This window comes from Trachurus trachurus (genome assembly GCF_905171665.1).
Source record: "Trachurus trachurus genome assembly, chromosome: 4".
NCBI lineage: Eukaryota > Metazoa > Chordata > Actinopteri > Carangiformes > Carangidae > Trachurus > Trachurus trachurus.
In genome coordinates this window covers 12,241,159-12,257,052 of record NC_139898.1, presented here as the reverse complement: position 1 = coordinate 12,257,052, position 15,894 = coordinate 12,241,159, and the positions used below count along the sequence as shown (strand labels likewise).

Sequence of the window (15,894 nt, the reverse complement as noted above, 5' to 3'; positions counted from 1 at the left end):
GGAACAGAATCAATTTGGTCTACATATGGGAAACAATAGGTGTGTGTGTTTGAGTAACATGAACATTTGTGTTTCATTCTATAAACTACTGATAACAATTTCTCCCAAAAATTACAACTGGTCAAAATAACAAAAAAAGATGCAGTGTTTTCAGACCTCAAATAATGCAAAGAAAACAAGTTGATGTTCATTTTTAAACAGACATTTTTTAATTTAGGAAGAGTTCAGATTAATATAGATGGAATGTTAATCCTGCAGCAGCAGTAACTGTTTACTGATTTCCTGTTTTATGGTCCAAAATTTTTCTATTAAAATAAAACCAATAATGACATTTTTTGTGTTCTCTTTTTATGTGGAAAAGTACCGAAAAGTATCGAAAAGTATCGAAAAACATGTTGGTACCGATACCGGTACCAAAATGTTGGTATCGTGACAACACTAGTGGGAGCAGAACGATGCCGTTGCCCTAAAGAGGTAGAGGTGGGAGGCAAGAGATTCACTTTGGTATACACATTCACACACACACACACATTCACACACACAAAAGAGACATCTATTAAATTCATGTTTACAGCTGTGGGTATCCAGGTTGTAAACACGCACAAAGACTCAGTGACTGTGGTCCAGGAGCTCCTTCACTGCTCACTCCTTACACAAACACATATATACATTCACGTCAACACACAAAAGTCATTTTGCCTCAAGCTCGTCAATGTCGCTGTACACCAGAACACACAGCTACATTATAGCTGTTGACACAACACAACATGGTCCATTGAGTGGGCATGCTGTTTGGATGAGCTGTGGTTCAATAGAAAGGTATCCATCTTTGTAGAAGGGCATGGAAATGTCAATGCCCCTCAGCTAGCTAAAGGAAGTCAATCATCCAGGGTCTTGCACAATGAGAGATGACAAACACAAAGAACCTTTCAGCAAAAACCTTTGTCTGACAAACATTTCCATTTCAAAGCCTCCATTTTACAGGATGTCATGTCGATTTATTTTTACATAATGTCGGCCGTGGTTTGGAGGCAATTAGGAGAAAGTAAAAAGGGTGATGAGATCCGTCACTGCCGTCGGTTGATAACGGGGCAGACTGGCACCCTGTGTGTTTGCAACTGTACGGGTGTGTGATTGCTAGTGCGCTGCCATGAATGTGTGTTTTTTTTTTTAAAGCTGACAAAAAAGGCTCTTCCTCTGTTGCATTAATATTGTCCCTTCATGCCCTCCATACCACCTTGTCAGATGTGAAGTCTCTGGGTGGCATTTACTGGTTCAAAGGTTCCCTCTGTAATTGATCACACTGCTGTTTGATCTGTACAGCTGGCATTTAGTCTACAGAGAAAAATGTGCTTTTCCAGCTCTGTTAGGACAAACTGGCTTTCAAATGTCCATGCCTGCCACTAACTGCAGCTCGGTGTGGATGGATTATATACAACATAAAATGAGATTTTCTTTGCTCACCTTCTGCACTCTGCCTGTGACTGCACATGTTTACTTGCTCGATGAATTGGCACAATTCAGATGCATTTTTTGCAAAGAAATGCGTGGACAGTAATACAGTACGGTTTAGTTCTTGTCATCTATGGACCTTTTCCATTGTTTCTTGTCTGACCATCCACATTTTCCTCATTAGTGCCTTTTTTCTCTATATAACCCTTTCCTGACTCTTCGTGTTTTTTTTTCACTGCTGCTGTCCTCTCCATCTCTTCACTTAATGAAGCAATTTTTTTGTTAGGGTTATTCACAATTGGCCTAAGCAATTATGTCTGAGACATTTTACAGAAACAGCAGTCTCACTCCTGCAGACGTTTTCCCTCGAATGTTTAATAGCTATACAGAAAATAAAAGCCAAACGCAGTACTAAATTTCACTGCTCCACTTGTTCAGAAAGTCATTTAGTTGACAGGCAAATGGCTGCAATCTTGACCCTCTCAATGGATGTTTGTAGTAGTTCTAGCATTTAAAATGGGCAGCCAGCGTCTTTAGTCTCTCTCTCCACTGCACTCATGCCACAAACACCTAAACACAGGAATAGCAATCACTTAAAATCACATGCCGAATGAACCTCTTAAGACTGCCACAGAGGAAATTGTAGCTATTTTTGTGTCAAAGCCAACAAACACCAAGTAAAGAATATCTCAAATGCTTCTTGTTTTGACATATCCTTTTATTTGATGTTGAGGGTGAATATTTATGAGTAGTTGAAGAAGAGAACAGGGCATTTTCAAAACAGCTTACTGCACAATCAAAAAACAATGACCAAGAGTAGTCAGATGGTATTTAGTTTATTTTAATGAGAAGGAGAGGACAGATATGAATAGATGTTTGACACTGTTGATCGGTGAACAGGCTTTCTTTCTGCAAGTGAATACCTATATAAATAACATCACACTCATCATCATATTTTTGGTGTCTAATATAATGTCTTCTGACCTAGTTTCACTGATCCACTATCATGATTTTTGACAGTTCCTGTAAATAAATAGTCAGTACAAAGAATCAAATCATTTTTCTCATTTGATTTTAAAGAAATGTCTTCAAGCACTCATCAAACTCATCTTTTATTAGCCTGTTAAAGGTGCTACCAGGGAATTAAGGGGATTAATTTCAAAAGAAGGGAATTAAGTCAAAAAGTCTTCATCATTTTTGGATAACATTAAAGATTAATATTTCAGTCTAGTGTTGCAGTATGCCTTGACCTAAATAATGTGTTTTACTTTTTCTTTTTTCTTTTTTAAAGCTCAACAACAAGCACAGTAAACCAAAAACACAAAACCAACTCAACAGAAATGGCCATAGAGAAGCAATGTTGGATGTTTAGAGCTGCAATGTCAGTACATCTCTACTGTACATTGCTTCAGCAAAGTAAAATCCCTGATCTTTTTTTTAATGGAAATATCATGACTAAATAAGCACGAGACAAAAAGTTGAACACTCAAAAGCCCAAGCCTCATTTGGACAGTGTTTGTATTTGAGCCCAAGCTGCATTATGGTGTAAGAAATGACCAACAAAACCGGCTGTATGTTATTTATGACTAATGCAGGCTTTACCGTAGAACTCCCAGGATTCTCTAATTCATACTACAGTAAAAGTCTTCATGTATGATTTCAACTGAGTATCCTTTATCTGGAGATGAAGGAGCCTCTGGAAAAATGTGCCACTATTAGTACTAATTCTGCTTCATTATTTGAGTACAGGATGTTCTCCACATCCCATTTATTAAACGTAAAAGTGGAGTTTGTAATGTGTAGAGTTGAATCCAGTTTGACCTTCTGAAACACTTTATATTTAACAAAACAGGATGGCAGCAGAAATGACAGAATGTGCTCTAACCGTCTCATACTTACTAGACCACTAAAATAATATACCTTGATTGAATGCATGCTGGTCCCTGGCTGAAATATTGATTTCTCTCTCTGGGCCTTTATTACCCTCGAAGTGGACATTCACTGCCAGACTCTTCCTGGCTAAACCCACAAAGATTCATAGCCATGAAATTGCTGATTGCAGTTTAGGTCTTATTTATAAAACTGAGAAGGAGCTGTTTACGTTTTATTTGGCCTCAACATTCACAAACACCGTGGCCAGGGTGAGAATTAAAAGCATAAATCTTATTGTTGTAAAGTAGAAAAAGACCCTCCAGAGGTGGCGGAGGCAGAGACAGAAGGACGAGTGTCCGAGTTGATCTTGGGCTGGACATAGCTTCGGTCGAGTACGCAGGTAATAGGAATTTAATGTGATCTATTGAACCTGACAAATATTCCCAAAAGGGAAATGGGGAAAGGCTGGCTCAGGGCCTTCTCCCATCTGTTTTCTGTTTGCTCTCTGTCCCTTCAGTTGCCCGTGTCTCTCTGTCTCCTCCTCTGTCCCTTTTCAATTATTCATATCCTGGTTTTGACACATGCCTGCAGTGAGCCTCCAGATATTCTGTCAGCTGACACCTTCAACAGTTTGTCTGGCCGCTATTCTTCACCATATTCCTCGCCCCCTCCTCATCTCTACATCCTCCATCCCCAGCCTCGCCAGCTCTCCTCAGAGAGGTGGAGATAAACAACAAGAGCAGGTTACATATTTACCCCGCAATCAAACGTTTCCGTTCAAACTATGTATTTTTCAATCAGTGGTGAACCACGTTTAAACCTCAATCTCATATTTGTATCTCCTCTGCTATTATGTTAGCCTCATCAACTTTTCACAGTCATTTACAGCCTCTCCCAACAGATTCAAATGCATAATGCTGGCTCAGAGAGAGGCTGGTAGCATCAATAGTGCGTTAGCTGCACCCAGCAATTACCACAGTGGCTGGCACCTGCTTATCCCCCATCCATTTCTCTGCCAGCAGATAAGTGGAGCGCTGCTCTCCTCGACTCCCTGGAGACAAGACTAGTGCCCAGGCCTGATTCTGTTGTACTGGGGAGTGAGCCAGAGAGTGATGGACACACATACAAATGCACAAATACAGTCACAAACACGCACACACTGCCACCTGCTTAAGTTGGATGGGACTCTAATTAAGCCAGTTGGGCAGAGTGGACATTGAGTGGACTTTGAGTGGACAGGCCTGCTGCGCTCTGGCCCTCATGGCAATATCTGAGGAGAGCAAAGGAAGGTAGGAACACTTATATACTGAGGATCTGTTGTCGCGGCCATATGGTAGATACAGTATCATTGATCTATCTTTTATTAAGGCAGTTACTTAGATGTAGCATGAAAATTAAAACCACTCAAAACAACATTTGTCCTATGGTATAAAGATGCAAATGATATTCTGGTTCACCTGCTATGTAATGGAGACACTGTCTTTATAAACACAGCTTTTAAAGCTTTTCTAAAGCAGTATCAAGTGATATATCAGCATGTCCACTTATTGACTTGCCACTCTTTTTTGTAATCAATACACTCAAGTGTACAAAGACCCCTGCATGCTTAAATCCACAGCTACTATGTTGTTTCTTTCAGCTACTAATCAAGAGCTCCATCTCATTAACCTCTCATGGGTCTGAAGGAAATCTCATTAAAAAAACTGTGAACTTGAGTCCCAAGGCTATGAAATTGGTTAAATTGGTAATGAAAAAAATATCTTTAAAGGTAGCACAGTTATGGTTCATTTTCTTTCTGAATGCTAATTTTCTAAAGCACAACACAGGTTCAAATGTCCCATGTTTTATACCGTTTTGGTGTTTAATTTGTCATGTTTTGTTATCAATAAGAGGCTGCTAGAATTACCACAGATGAAGATTTTTTACATCTTCTCTCTCATGCTTCTCCTCACAGCCTATCAGAGGAGAGACCTGAAGCCTCTCTTCTGATTGGCTGACCATTCTCTGAGATATACATGGTTAGACCAGCCACAGAAAACAGATTATAGCCTACTACTGTTGCTTGGAAAGAATTCTAAATGAAAATAGCAGTCAAATGAGCCTGAACTGGCCAAATTCAAACTAAAATGCTCCAGCTGGACCTGGTGTGGCGCTATACACTGGAGCTTTGGGCATTTTTCCAGTGCAAACTGCTGGATCATCTCGTAGCATCAGCGTGACCGTCTGCAGTGTTGCAGTGTCCAGATCCTCTGTAGGAGTGAAGCCCGCTGCTCCTACAGCTCATTCTCCCTGGCTGCCAGACCCTCCGGACAGACCGGTGCGGTGCCAGCGTGCACTGAGGCCAGCCACACATGCTTCCTGCAAAATGTGACACCAATGGGAACATTAAGAAGCCAGGTGATCAGGCAGCGGTCCACACACACAGCCACGGTAACAGCTGGTTTTCAGTCCAAGTGTAACTCACAAAACAACAGGACAAGTAATCCAATAAGTGTTATAAGAATAGTGATTAAAGATTAAACATTGTTGTAGAGAACAGATCCTATCCTATCCTACAAGGATGGCTGGTGGGTCCTAGTTTCATTATGGCATCACAGCGTTACAGAAATCTGGACAGCTTGTTTTAGTGCACAGGTCCCTTTTAATGATATTTACTGTAGTATATAGCAACCAGACCTGCTTTATTATAAAAAAAAGAGGCATGTGAATATCACATTCTACAACATGGGACCTTTCCTATAAAGACTGGCGTGCTCATCGCAAATCGTTACATTTCATTCATAAAGTTCTTCAGACATCTGTGAACTTGAAGAGATGAAGGTCACTCTCCACCATGTACCAGTGCCTATGGTGCCACCATGTTGGTTCTCCATCACAGATGATAATAAATGCATGCCTGCTGCAGCCCCTCTAATGGCGGATGTTCAGAGCTGTGCTTTATTGACCCCAGTGCTCCTAAAATGCAAGGGGTTGTTCAACTCTTTACCCCTGTGCACCAGCGCTTAATGAGACCAGATGCTGCCTCATATTAGACCCAGTAGCTTTTTTTTCAAACAGCTGTACTGACAACCTGCTCATCTGTTGGTTCACAGTGAGTGCAGGGGAAGAGTGGGGAGGGGGGTTATTTTCAGTGTCTAGCATTCATCAGACAGCACATTTCAATTACACCACAGAGAATCATTCAGCGATCTGTGTTCATGTAGTCATATTTAATATCCTACGTTTGAGTCGCGCCATTTTCACCATTCATTCTGTCTGTCTGTACCCAAGAAACACTTCAGGTAAAATGTAGAAATTGTAGGGTTTCAAATGTTTGGAGAAATCGTGTGTTTGTTCCTGATCTTAAACACGGCAATGATAATAAAAAAAATGGGGGGCATTATTTACGCATTTGTGCCCTCAGACCTTGGCTTGGCACTTTAATTTCCTCCAACAAGTTTTGATGACTTGACGCCCGGTTGGACTAAAATGCTGCTGTTTGTCCTTCAACTTCAACACCACATCATTTAACGCCATTAACTCAGTGTGGCCTCTCCTCACTGCAAAGCACTGTGTGATGAGTTGGCTCAGGGAGACTCGGGCCTCTTGTGAGGCGGCCGCAGATATTGTAATCAAAACTCATCAACTATCCGACTGAGTGATGTGATGTGAAAGTGGTGATGGGAAATTGCAGTGCAACAAACAGCAGTTCGTGCACTTCACTAATTAGACCCAACTTTTCATCCCATTACTGCTGTCAGTCAGAAACTACTAACACTGTGACAAGGCTACTGGTGCTGATGTAGACATCATCTGGGGGTATTTTTCATTCCTTAAACCCCCACCTCACCCCCTCACCCCTCCCAAAACCTAAGGATACCATACAGCTGTTCAGATTCACCATTGTCATACTGACAAACTGAACTTGGTGTATAAAACCAGTAGAGTGGCCTTTTTTCTTTTTTCTTTTTCTTTTTTAGCTAAGAAGTGATAAAGTGTCTGCTATTGCTGTCCTTGAAAATGAGGACCTGGCTTCCCCTTGATGTTAGATTAGCTTAACCAGACTTAAAACTCATTGTCAGTTTTGTTGGCGTGGGAGGTGTTTTCTCTCTTTCTATGCCTGCTTTGTTATTTTCTTTTCTATTCAATATTTTTCCCACCCCAATATGAGTCAGACAGATGAAGACAGTTATACATGGATACACGCAGATACACTAAACCAACACAAATGCCATCTGAATCCGACTCCTCTGGCTGGGTCTCTAGCTTCTGCAGCAAATGCAGCCTTTGATATCAGCCAGGGCACCAGTGATGAAGCTGTCCCACTGTTTTATCCAAACAGACTCTTCCGCCCCAAACGCTGTCGGCCTCCAAAGCCCCTCTAATCCAACTCTGAAACTTGCCAACTTCCCGGACTCTCATCACCTCTACTGTGTCCGTTTCCCCGTCACCCATGTTTTGATCACCTCTTCCTCATCAACTTTTTCTCATTCTTTTCAACCACCTCTATCGCCGGCATCTTCTCTCACTCTTTGGACCTCCTCCCGCATTCTTCCTCTCCACCCCTCCCCTTATAACCTCTTGCGAAGGCCCCAGGGACTCAGTCCGTTGTTGTGATGGCAGAGGATTGTGGGATAGCAGCTGCAGTATTAATGATTTTGCCCCTAGGCTCAGATCAGCCAGAGAAATACAGTTACCATTTTTCAACCGAATGAGAACTCTAACCCCTACGACGCCTCTGTGAAATGAGTATGCTGATTTGCATGTTTTTACATTACAGCTAAAGGATGCATTGTTTGACCACTCTAGCCCACAATAAAAAAAAAACAGACCTGCACATGCTATTGTAGCCACTCGCAAAGCAGCTCATTTTGGTGCTGAAGAGGCAATCGTCCCTCTGTCTCTTAGCCTCCGTACACTGTCTCGCTCTGCATGGCTCCAGTTTGACAGAAGAACTGCGGCACGTCCCGAAAACACATTGCAATTAGCATCATGTGCTTCAGTGCATCCCAAACCGATCACTGATGAAGCTCAATCAATTTGCTTTAATTATAACTTTCGCAAAAAACACCTCTAATCTCTCCAAAAGTTTGATCTCTCAGGGGTTTGTTCAGTAACAAGCTGTGGCAGGTACTTTAAAAAGAAGCCGCTTGGAAAGAGCTGTTTGTGCGTGCGAGTCTGCGTGCGTGTGTTTACATGCACCTGACTCACCCCCTTTCTTTTCTCTCTCCCACAACCCCTCTCTCCCTCCAGACATTGATGACTGCCAGTCTAATCCATGCCAGAACGGAGGAACCTGCATCGATGAGATCAACTCTTTTGTGTGTCTTTGTCTGCCCAGCTACGGAGGAGCTACTTGCGAGAAAGGTAACTATCTGGATGAAAACACCACTGTCTCATCTTATTCAATGATTCACTTCATAAAGAGGTGTCTATTGGGTGGAGGCAGAGTGGAGAGGGAGAACAAAGTAGCACAAAAGTGTATTGATGTAGGAGGAGGAAATAGTCTGGAAAGAGAAGATGGCAAAAATTGATAAGAAAAAAAAATGGGGGATGAGAGGCATGAGACAAAGACGGTGGAGAAACAAGGTGATGTGAGAGTGGGAGAGCAGGTGGAGGGAGCAGGGTGAAGATGAAAAAGAGGGAGAGGGAGGGAAAAGAGTGTGAAGATGTGGTCCAGGAGAATGAGATAATGCGAAAGGATGAGGATGTGGAGACAGAGAGGGAGAGGGGGAGAAAACAAGGAGACTGAGGAGGATGGAATTATTAAGGATGTATAAATCGAGACAGTGGAGAATGAGGCGGTGGATGTAGACAAAGAGGTGGAGGAGCAGACAGAGGGGGGAAAGGCGAGGAAAGCCCTGTGGAATAATGTATCAGTTTTATACATAACACCTGCGTCCAGCTAGTTTGGACTCTCATTACAGGAATTCCCCTGTGAGAAGGGGGTTGTGAGAGAGGCTGCTCACAAACTGCATGTTACATGAAAACATGGCCGACAAGTCCGAGCAAAACAATACTGAGGAATACCAGCAGGTCACTGTTGTGTTTTTCATTTGGTTTTTTGCCTTTTAAACTGCAAAATTACTACCTTAAAGAACCTGAGTGGCTTAATCAGTTTTTACTTGGACTTTACGTTGCCATGCAGACAAAGAAAAAAAAATATATTGTCCTGTTGTGCAAGAAGATGAAAATCACTGCAGGTTAAAGTAAACAAGGTTTTGTGACAGATGAGAAAATGCTTCTAGTTAATAGACACTGAGTAGAATAATTGGAAAGAAATGCAAATGAGCAAACTATTATGTGCCAGTCCCCTACTAGGTAAAAAAAAAAAAAAAGACAATGAATAAATTAAACTACAGAAATTAGACACTGATAATAGAAGATTTTTTTATGAAAAGTTGACAATGACAGTGACACTTTAGTATTAAAAAAAGGCAGAATTCTTTAAACTGTGGGGCACAATTCCCCGGGGTGGAGCAGGAGGATTGAAAAAGAGGGCACAGAAATGTGAGGCGTGAGCCACGATTTGAAGAATAAAAAATTGATGCTCCTCCGTGGAGTCATCACTCAGTCACATCTGAGCACACAGACGTGAGCCACATCTTTTTAGATTCAACTTGACTTACACTTTCCAAGGATATCATCATCTCCCGTGTCCATCGTGAATAAAAATCCAGGAATCTGCTTTGAAATCACTGATGAAAGAAACTCCTAACAATCCCAGAAGTTGTCCAAGAAGTTTTCTTCAATGTCAAAGTAATCCAATGCTGGCCGTCTCTATATCCATGGCTACACTGCAAACAGAAAGTCCTACTGGCTAGCAGACTTTCAATGGCATGTATTAGCCAAATATAAATCATAGGCAAAGAATTCAAAATGAAGGATGTTGGGCTAGTTTTACCCACAGTGGCAGTCTTTGAGAAACCCTGCACTAAAGGCACAGGGAATAATTCACATTATTCAGAATTTCAGTCTTTACTATTTAGCAATACACGTCCAAAAAAAACACAAACAGCACATTTCCTAAAACACCAGATTTAAAGTAGCACAAATACATTTTAAAGACTAAAAACAAAGCATAGTCTCACTCTCTGGAGTGATGGAGAATGTGAGATTTTAGGGAAGGAGAAGGAGAGTGAGAGAACAAAGCAGAGGTGGAGGTGGGTGAGATCTGCAGTGAATTACACAAGCCCATAAAACCAAGTTCCAGTAGTCCAGTTCCACCTTTGACCTCATCTCTCAGAAGAGCCGTGGCTTTGAATATCTGTCTTTTCTCCGTGTGTCTGCCCTCCAAGGTCGGCTTTTTACAGCTTTGGTCTGGTCAGATCTGCGACACAGAGGGCAGAGCAATCGATACAGAGAGGAGAGTGATGCCAGAGAAAAGCAGAACAGAGCAGGGCATTTTAAATTTCATACAAGCTGCTGTGGGTGAGGCAGGATCTAACAGAGAAAATGGCATGTTTGCTGAGCCAAAAACAGTAGGGGTAGGGTTGGAGTCCTCTTTTTTTACTGAATTGTTTGAAATCCTCTTCACACCTCGATTGAAACCAGTGAATTCAATGCTTTTTCACAACATTTTAAAAAAAAAAGGCAGTCCAATCCTGTAAAAACACCCACCCTCCAATCATGTTGAACGTTCAAGTCAATTGGATCGTGATGTGTCAACCAAACTGCCACCTCTGTCCCTCCCTCCGTCCTCTGCGCGTACCGCTCTTCATGCACTAATCGCAGGCTTTACCTTCGCTGAGCGACCCAATGTAATCCCAATGTGAGCGACGTGGCTTTCCGCGATACTGTCGCATGTAGCAGGGCGTGGCATCGGAGAGAAGTCTGAGGGAAAGGGCTTGGACTTTTGAATTGTGTATTTTCAAAATATAGCCTGCCAGAACCGTTTTTCCAGGATCTCCAACCCTACCTTTAAAGTTTGCACTTTCTTTGCTGTATGTGTGCTCCCAGTGCCAGTTGGTACACCAGTCTCGCTCACGCACATCAGCTACTGACTCATAACGTGACATTTCTGCTGAGTTGACTCAAGGAAAAGCTTCTCCTCCCCTCATTACATCTCCACTCTAACATCTGCTACTAAACTGTCAATTCTAGTGGTTTCCATCCTGGGGCTATGGAAGCCACAGGATCGGCATAAATCTGAGTAAGCAGCCACAAGATGATTAAGTGAATAGGAGAAGGGAAAGGTTTCTTTTCATTCTCCCAAACTGGACTGTAAACTCATAAAACTCATAAAATACTGGCTAGTTCTCTCTAAAGGAAATCACTAAGCTACTTACAACTCTCAACTCTCTTTGGGTTTGATTTAGTGAACATAAAGTAGTTGTTTTAACTCGTCTCTTTTTGTCACAGTTAATAGGACACTGCACTGATTCGACACATGATGATCACTTTACTCGTCACAAAGAATCCTCCTCTGTCCGTGAAGATAGTCATATTATGACTTCAATGGCTCTCTAGTGTGAGAAAAAACCACGATGTCATAGTGATGTCGTCAGGGTTATATCAGCAGTATGGAAACTAGACAGTTTTAAAGAGAAAACCTGATTTAGACATTCACATTATAGAGCTTGATCTGTATTCAGGATATTGTGACTTCCTTTTTTTCTCGTGCAAATCCACCAACTTCATGGAAGTGCAACACCAAATTTCTAAGTGCTCCTTTAATCTTTCTAGATTGCCGTTAACTCTTCGTTGCCCTTTTTGATCTTGCATCACTGCAAACGTTACTTTGGTAACTGCTTGTAGTGGTTTCCATGTCTTTATGGTTGCCTCTTAAATATTCATGCCCCTCCCGGTGGTAGCGCTCATGAATAAATAAACAAACAAAAAGCAGCACCGAACACATGAGAATTTAAATGTAGAGATTTAAGTGTGACTCACTTTCTGACAGTTTAAACCCCGCCTTAAATGCACAGCATCTTTGAGTCAGGGCATATACTGTATGTGTGAGATGACAGATGCCATCGTTATGAATCCCACAAGTTCTGATGTTACCAGCCTTCAGTTTTTCATGCACATGCCGTAGTTTGTGTGTCTTCCGTCTTTCCCAAACACACACACACACACACACACACACGCGCCTCACCGCAGCGTGCCTCTGGTTTGACATGCGCTGGAGCTCTGCGTACGTTTCCTCTCCCGCTGCGTTGCTGCCTTCATGGCTGATTGGGAGCAGCAGGTCTGATTGTGTAAATCTAAAGTCTCTCTTTTCCTGTCGCTTTTATCTCTTGTCACTTCACGTTCACAGAAATATAGGATTCTGCTGTGAAAAGTACAATTCGCAACAGGCGTCGCTCTGCCATTTCAGCGTGATCTCAGTTTGATATCCAGAGGGAGGTCTGAACTGTGACACGAATGGTGGAAATGAACCCATTCGTTCCACCCAGGCTTTTTCATCCATTTAAATGTCATCCAATTGGTCTCTGTCTCACTAAAGTGGTCTAGTTCTCTCTGTCTCATTTGCCGTGTGTGCTCGAGTATGAGTGTCTGTGTTTGTGCACGTTCAGGTGTATGCACTGTGAGCCAACAACCTCGGATGCTGAGTAGATATGGTCCGCTGCTGGCTCCCTCTGGCCTGTTACCATGGTGATCCCATCTGAGAGTCAATAATAGTGAGTTGACGAGGCTGAAGTCATGCAGTGAATGTGGTGAGACAGAGGAAATGGCTAGTTAATTTGCAGTTTTTTATAATCGTGGTGTTTTTGTTGGAAAAGATGAATCCTTTATTATGTCCTTTATCCTGTTAAGTGTGCGTGCGTTTTATACACACACACACTAGAAATTAGACCTCTCTCCATTTAACCCTTCCCTGAGTAGCAAACACACACACACACACACACACTGCAGAGCACAGCGAGTGCAGCCTTTTGGCCGGGCTTCTCCAACCGCTGGACAATGGTTGTGTATTCATTGTTAACGAGGTTGACTTTTTAGTCTGTAACACACTTTGAAACATGACAGTTTTTACACATTAATGATCGTTCTCTGTCAATAGCAGAGGCTTTCAGCGCTGTCAGGTGTTACTTTAATCACCAGCTCTGTCGTCAGAGCCGTGCAAAACAGCATAATTCATCCTTTTGCTATTGTTTTTTCAAAAGTTCTCTATCAGTAATGAATGGATATTCGTTAAAAAGAATAGGCTGTTGTAATTAGAGCAACAAAGACATCAGTCAGTTGCTTCACTCTCATCTCATCCCAGCTCTGAAACTGACTGTCGAGGCTCCTGCTGTTTTTTTGGTTTGCTGCCTAATCAGCTGAGGCAGAGACCAGAAAGTATTAGCTGCCTCCTTCCCATCAGCTTCTCTCCTCCGGTCTGTCTTTTTATCCATCGTTCACGCCGCAATTCATTTCCCCCTCAGTCTTTCTAGGGAAAAAACGACATAATGTGTGCGAGAGTGAGAGTGTGGATTTGTTACTTTGCTATTCCACTATTCCACTGTAGACACCTTGTTTCATGTTGCCTTCCTTTTTTTTTCTCTCTCTCTCTCCCTACCTTTCTGCTGTCACTCCCTGCACTTCTTCTATCTTTTTGTGCCTCTCATCTCTGGTGCACTGCAGGAGGCTTTGTCACACTTTGTGAGTGTGTGTGTGTGTGTTTGTGTGTGTGCGGCGCACATCTGTGTCAGTGCATCTGCTGCCTTGTGTGTGGATGTTTGTGTGCTGCTTCTGTGAAGTTAGAGATCTTTTAGTGAGCAGGCCTTCACACAGACACCAACACACACACAAATACATATGTTTAACCCTCATTGAAATAATGCATTTCCTAACCACCAAGCTAAGATTAGCCAAATCCCAACCCTAGAGAAGAAGAACCAGATAAAATCGCTTCAAGCCCTACAACTCAAGTTTAGCCTCACAAAGACACAAAGCAAGGACTCACTTCCTGTTATTTTTCCACTTTGGCAGCGCGCACTGATACATTATTTGCCACATACACGCATACAAGCGAAGCTCGGTCTACCTACCCATGTACCCCTCCAAATATCAAACGATTCCTTCCCTGTCTGTTTATTCAGCAGCATCTTTGATGACAGTTGCACACTCCGACTCCAAGCAGGGAAATTACAGTGGGGTGCAATAGCTCGTGGTTACAAAACAACCAGCTTAATAAAACAATAATCTAATCCTCAGGAAATAAATTCTATCTCTCTCTCCCTCCCTCTCTCTGTCTTTCTCTCTCTTACTCTCTCTGTGGTTCCTAACAGAACAAATAATCCACAAATTGGAAACAAAAAGCTTGTGTTAAAAGGATTGTGTAGCTAATTAATCCCAGGGTGACTGGCTGCTGTTTGGTTATCTGTGAAGAATGTGTTTGCTGCCGCCCTAAACTCACAGAGGAGGCCAGCAAGGAGTGGCTGACATTTCATTCATCTTCTCCAACACCCCCCGTCTGTTCCTCGCTCTGTTTCCATACGTCAAATCATTAATATTTATTACTTTAGTTTCTGGAAAGACATGCTACATGCCCCCGGTAGACTGTTCAGCCGTTACTGGCGGGAATGACTGGCATCTACTAGTTGAGCGGAGGCTAAAACACAGGCAAGCATACCAATGAGTTCACCCCACAAGTATGCTGGCGAAGTCTGCCGCCTTCAGAAAGTACAACAAGATTATTATCCACCACAACTTCCAAATCCAGTGGAGGCTAAATTGTTCCTCTCAGCAGGCTGTACACATTTTTTTCAAACACATACTGTAGTACACACACATGCACAGAGGTGAGTTGGATTTGACAGGAAAACAAAAACAAGACAGCATAACAGGGAACCTAAAGCGAAGTAGAGCACATCTTTCCCATAAAGAGGACGACAGGTGAATCTGGGGCAGACAGATACAGAGACTTTTGACGCTGCTGCCGCCAACAGCAACAGCGGCGCTGCGTATTGGAAGCAGACGACGTAGTGTAGCCTACACACTGAGACTAATGACGAGCAGAGCAGACTGAACTGACTAACAGCACTGGGAAGTGTTTGAGAAAGCACCAGATGCACTTCCTTCTGTCACTCTGTCATTTCACATTTCTGTCACTGTCTGGCTCCAAATCATCTGCTTTCATATAGCCCACCTCTCTCTATATTACATGCACATCTCTTTTGGTTCCAATGAGGGTGATTTAGTTGTGATGTGGAGTCAGTAGAGGTCAATATGGACTCGTGTGCATTCAGTTGCACGTTGCAGAAAATGTGGGCACACCCAGGATACCCCTGTTGTCCACACTGGACAGTCCTGCAGCTCACGATATGCAGTGTATGCGTCTAATGCCAGAATTAAATGTCAGCGAATAATGTATCATACCCTTTATCTTGGGTACATCACACTTTCATGCAAGACCTGCAATGAATTAGCAGTAACATTTTTATGAGCTTTATCTGCCATATTTTCCCAACCATAACTAAATGTCTCTGTTGTGTAACCCTAATCCGAAAATTCTATAATCAATCACTCTAATCGAAGGGGGGGGGGGGGGGGGCAATGCAGATTTTACACACCATAGTGTGTTTGCAGGTCTTCAATAATATAGAACAAATTCCAATGTTTTGTTGACACATTCACCCATCCTGATCATCATCTGTTCATCAT

The 15,894-nt window shown here is 42.4% G+C and overlaps 1 protein-coding gene across 1 annotated transcript in view; it reads left to right on the top strand.

Moving 5' to 3' along the window:
* The window catches only part of ncanb (neurocan b), a gene marked incomplete at its 3' end in the record, with an annotated part of 110,993 nt that overhangs the window by 71,881 nt on the left and 23,218 nt on the right, over nucleotides 1-15,894 (top strand). Inside the window, exon 10 of the mRNA XM_083969494.1 lies at nucleotides 8,557-8,670. Coding sequence (XP_083825620.1) covers nucleotides 8,557-8,670 — 114 coding nt within the window. The remainder of the gene's footprint in view (nucleotides 1-8,556; nucleotides 8,671-15,894) is intronic.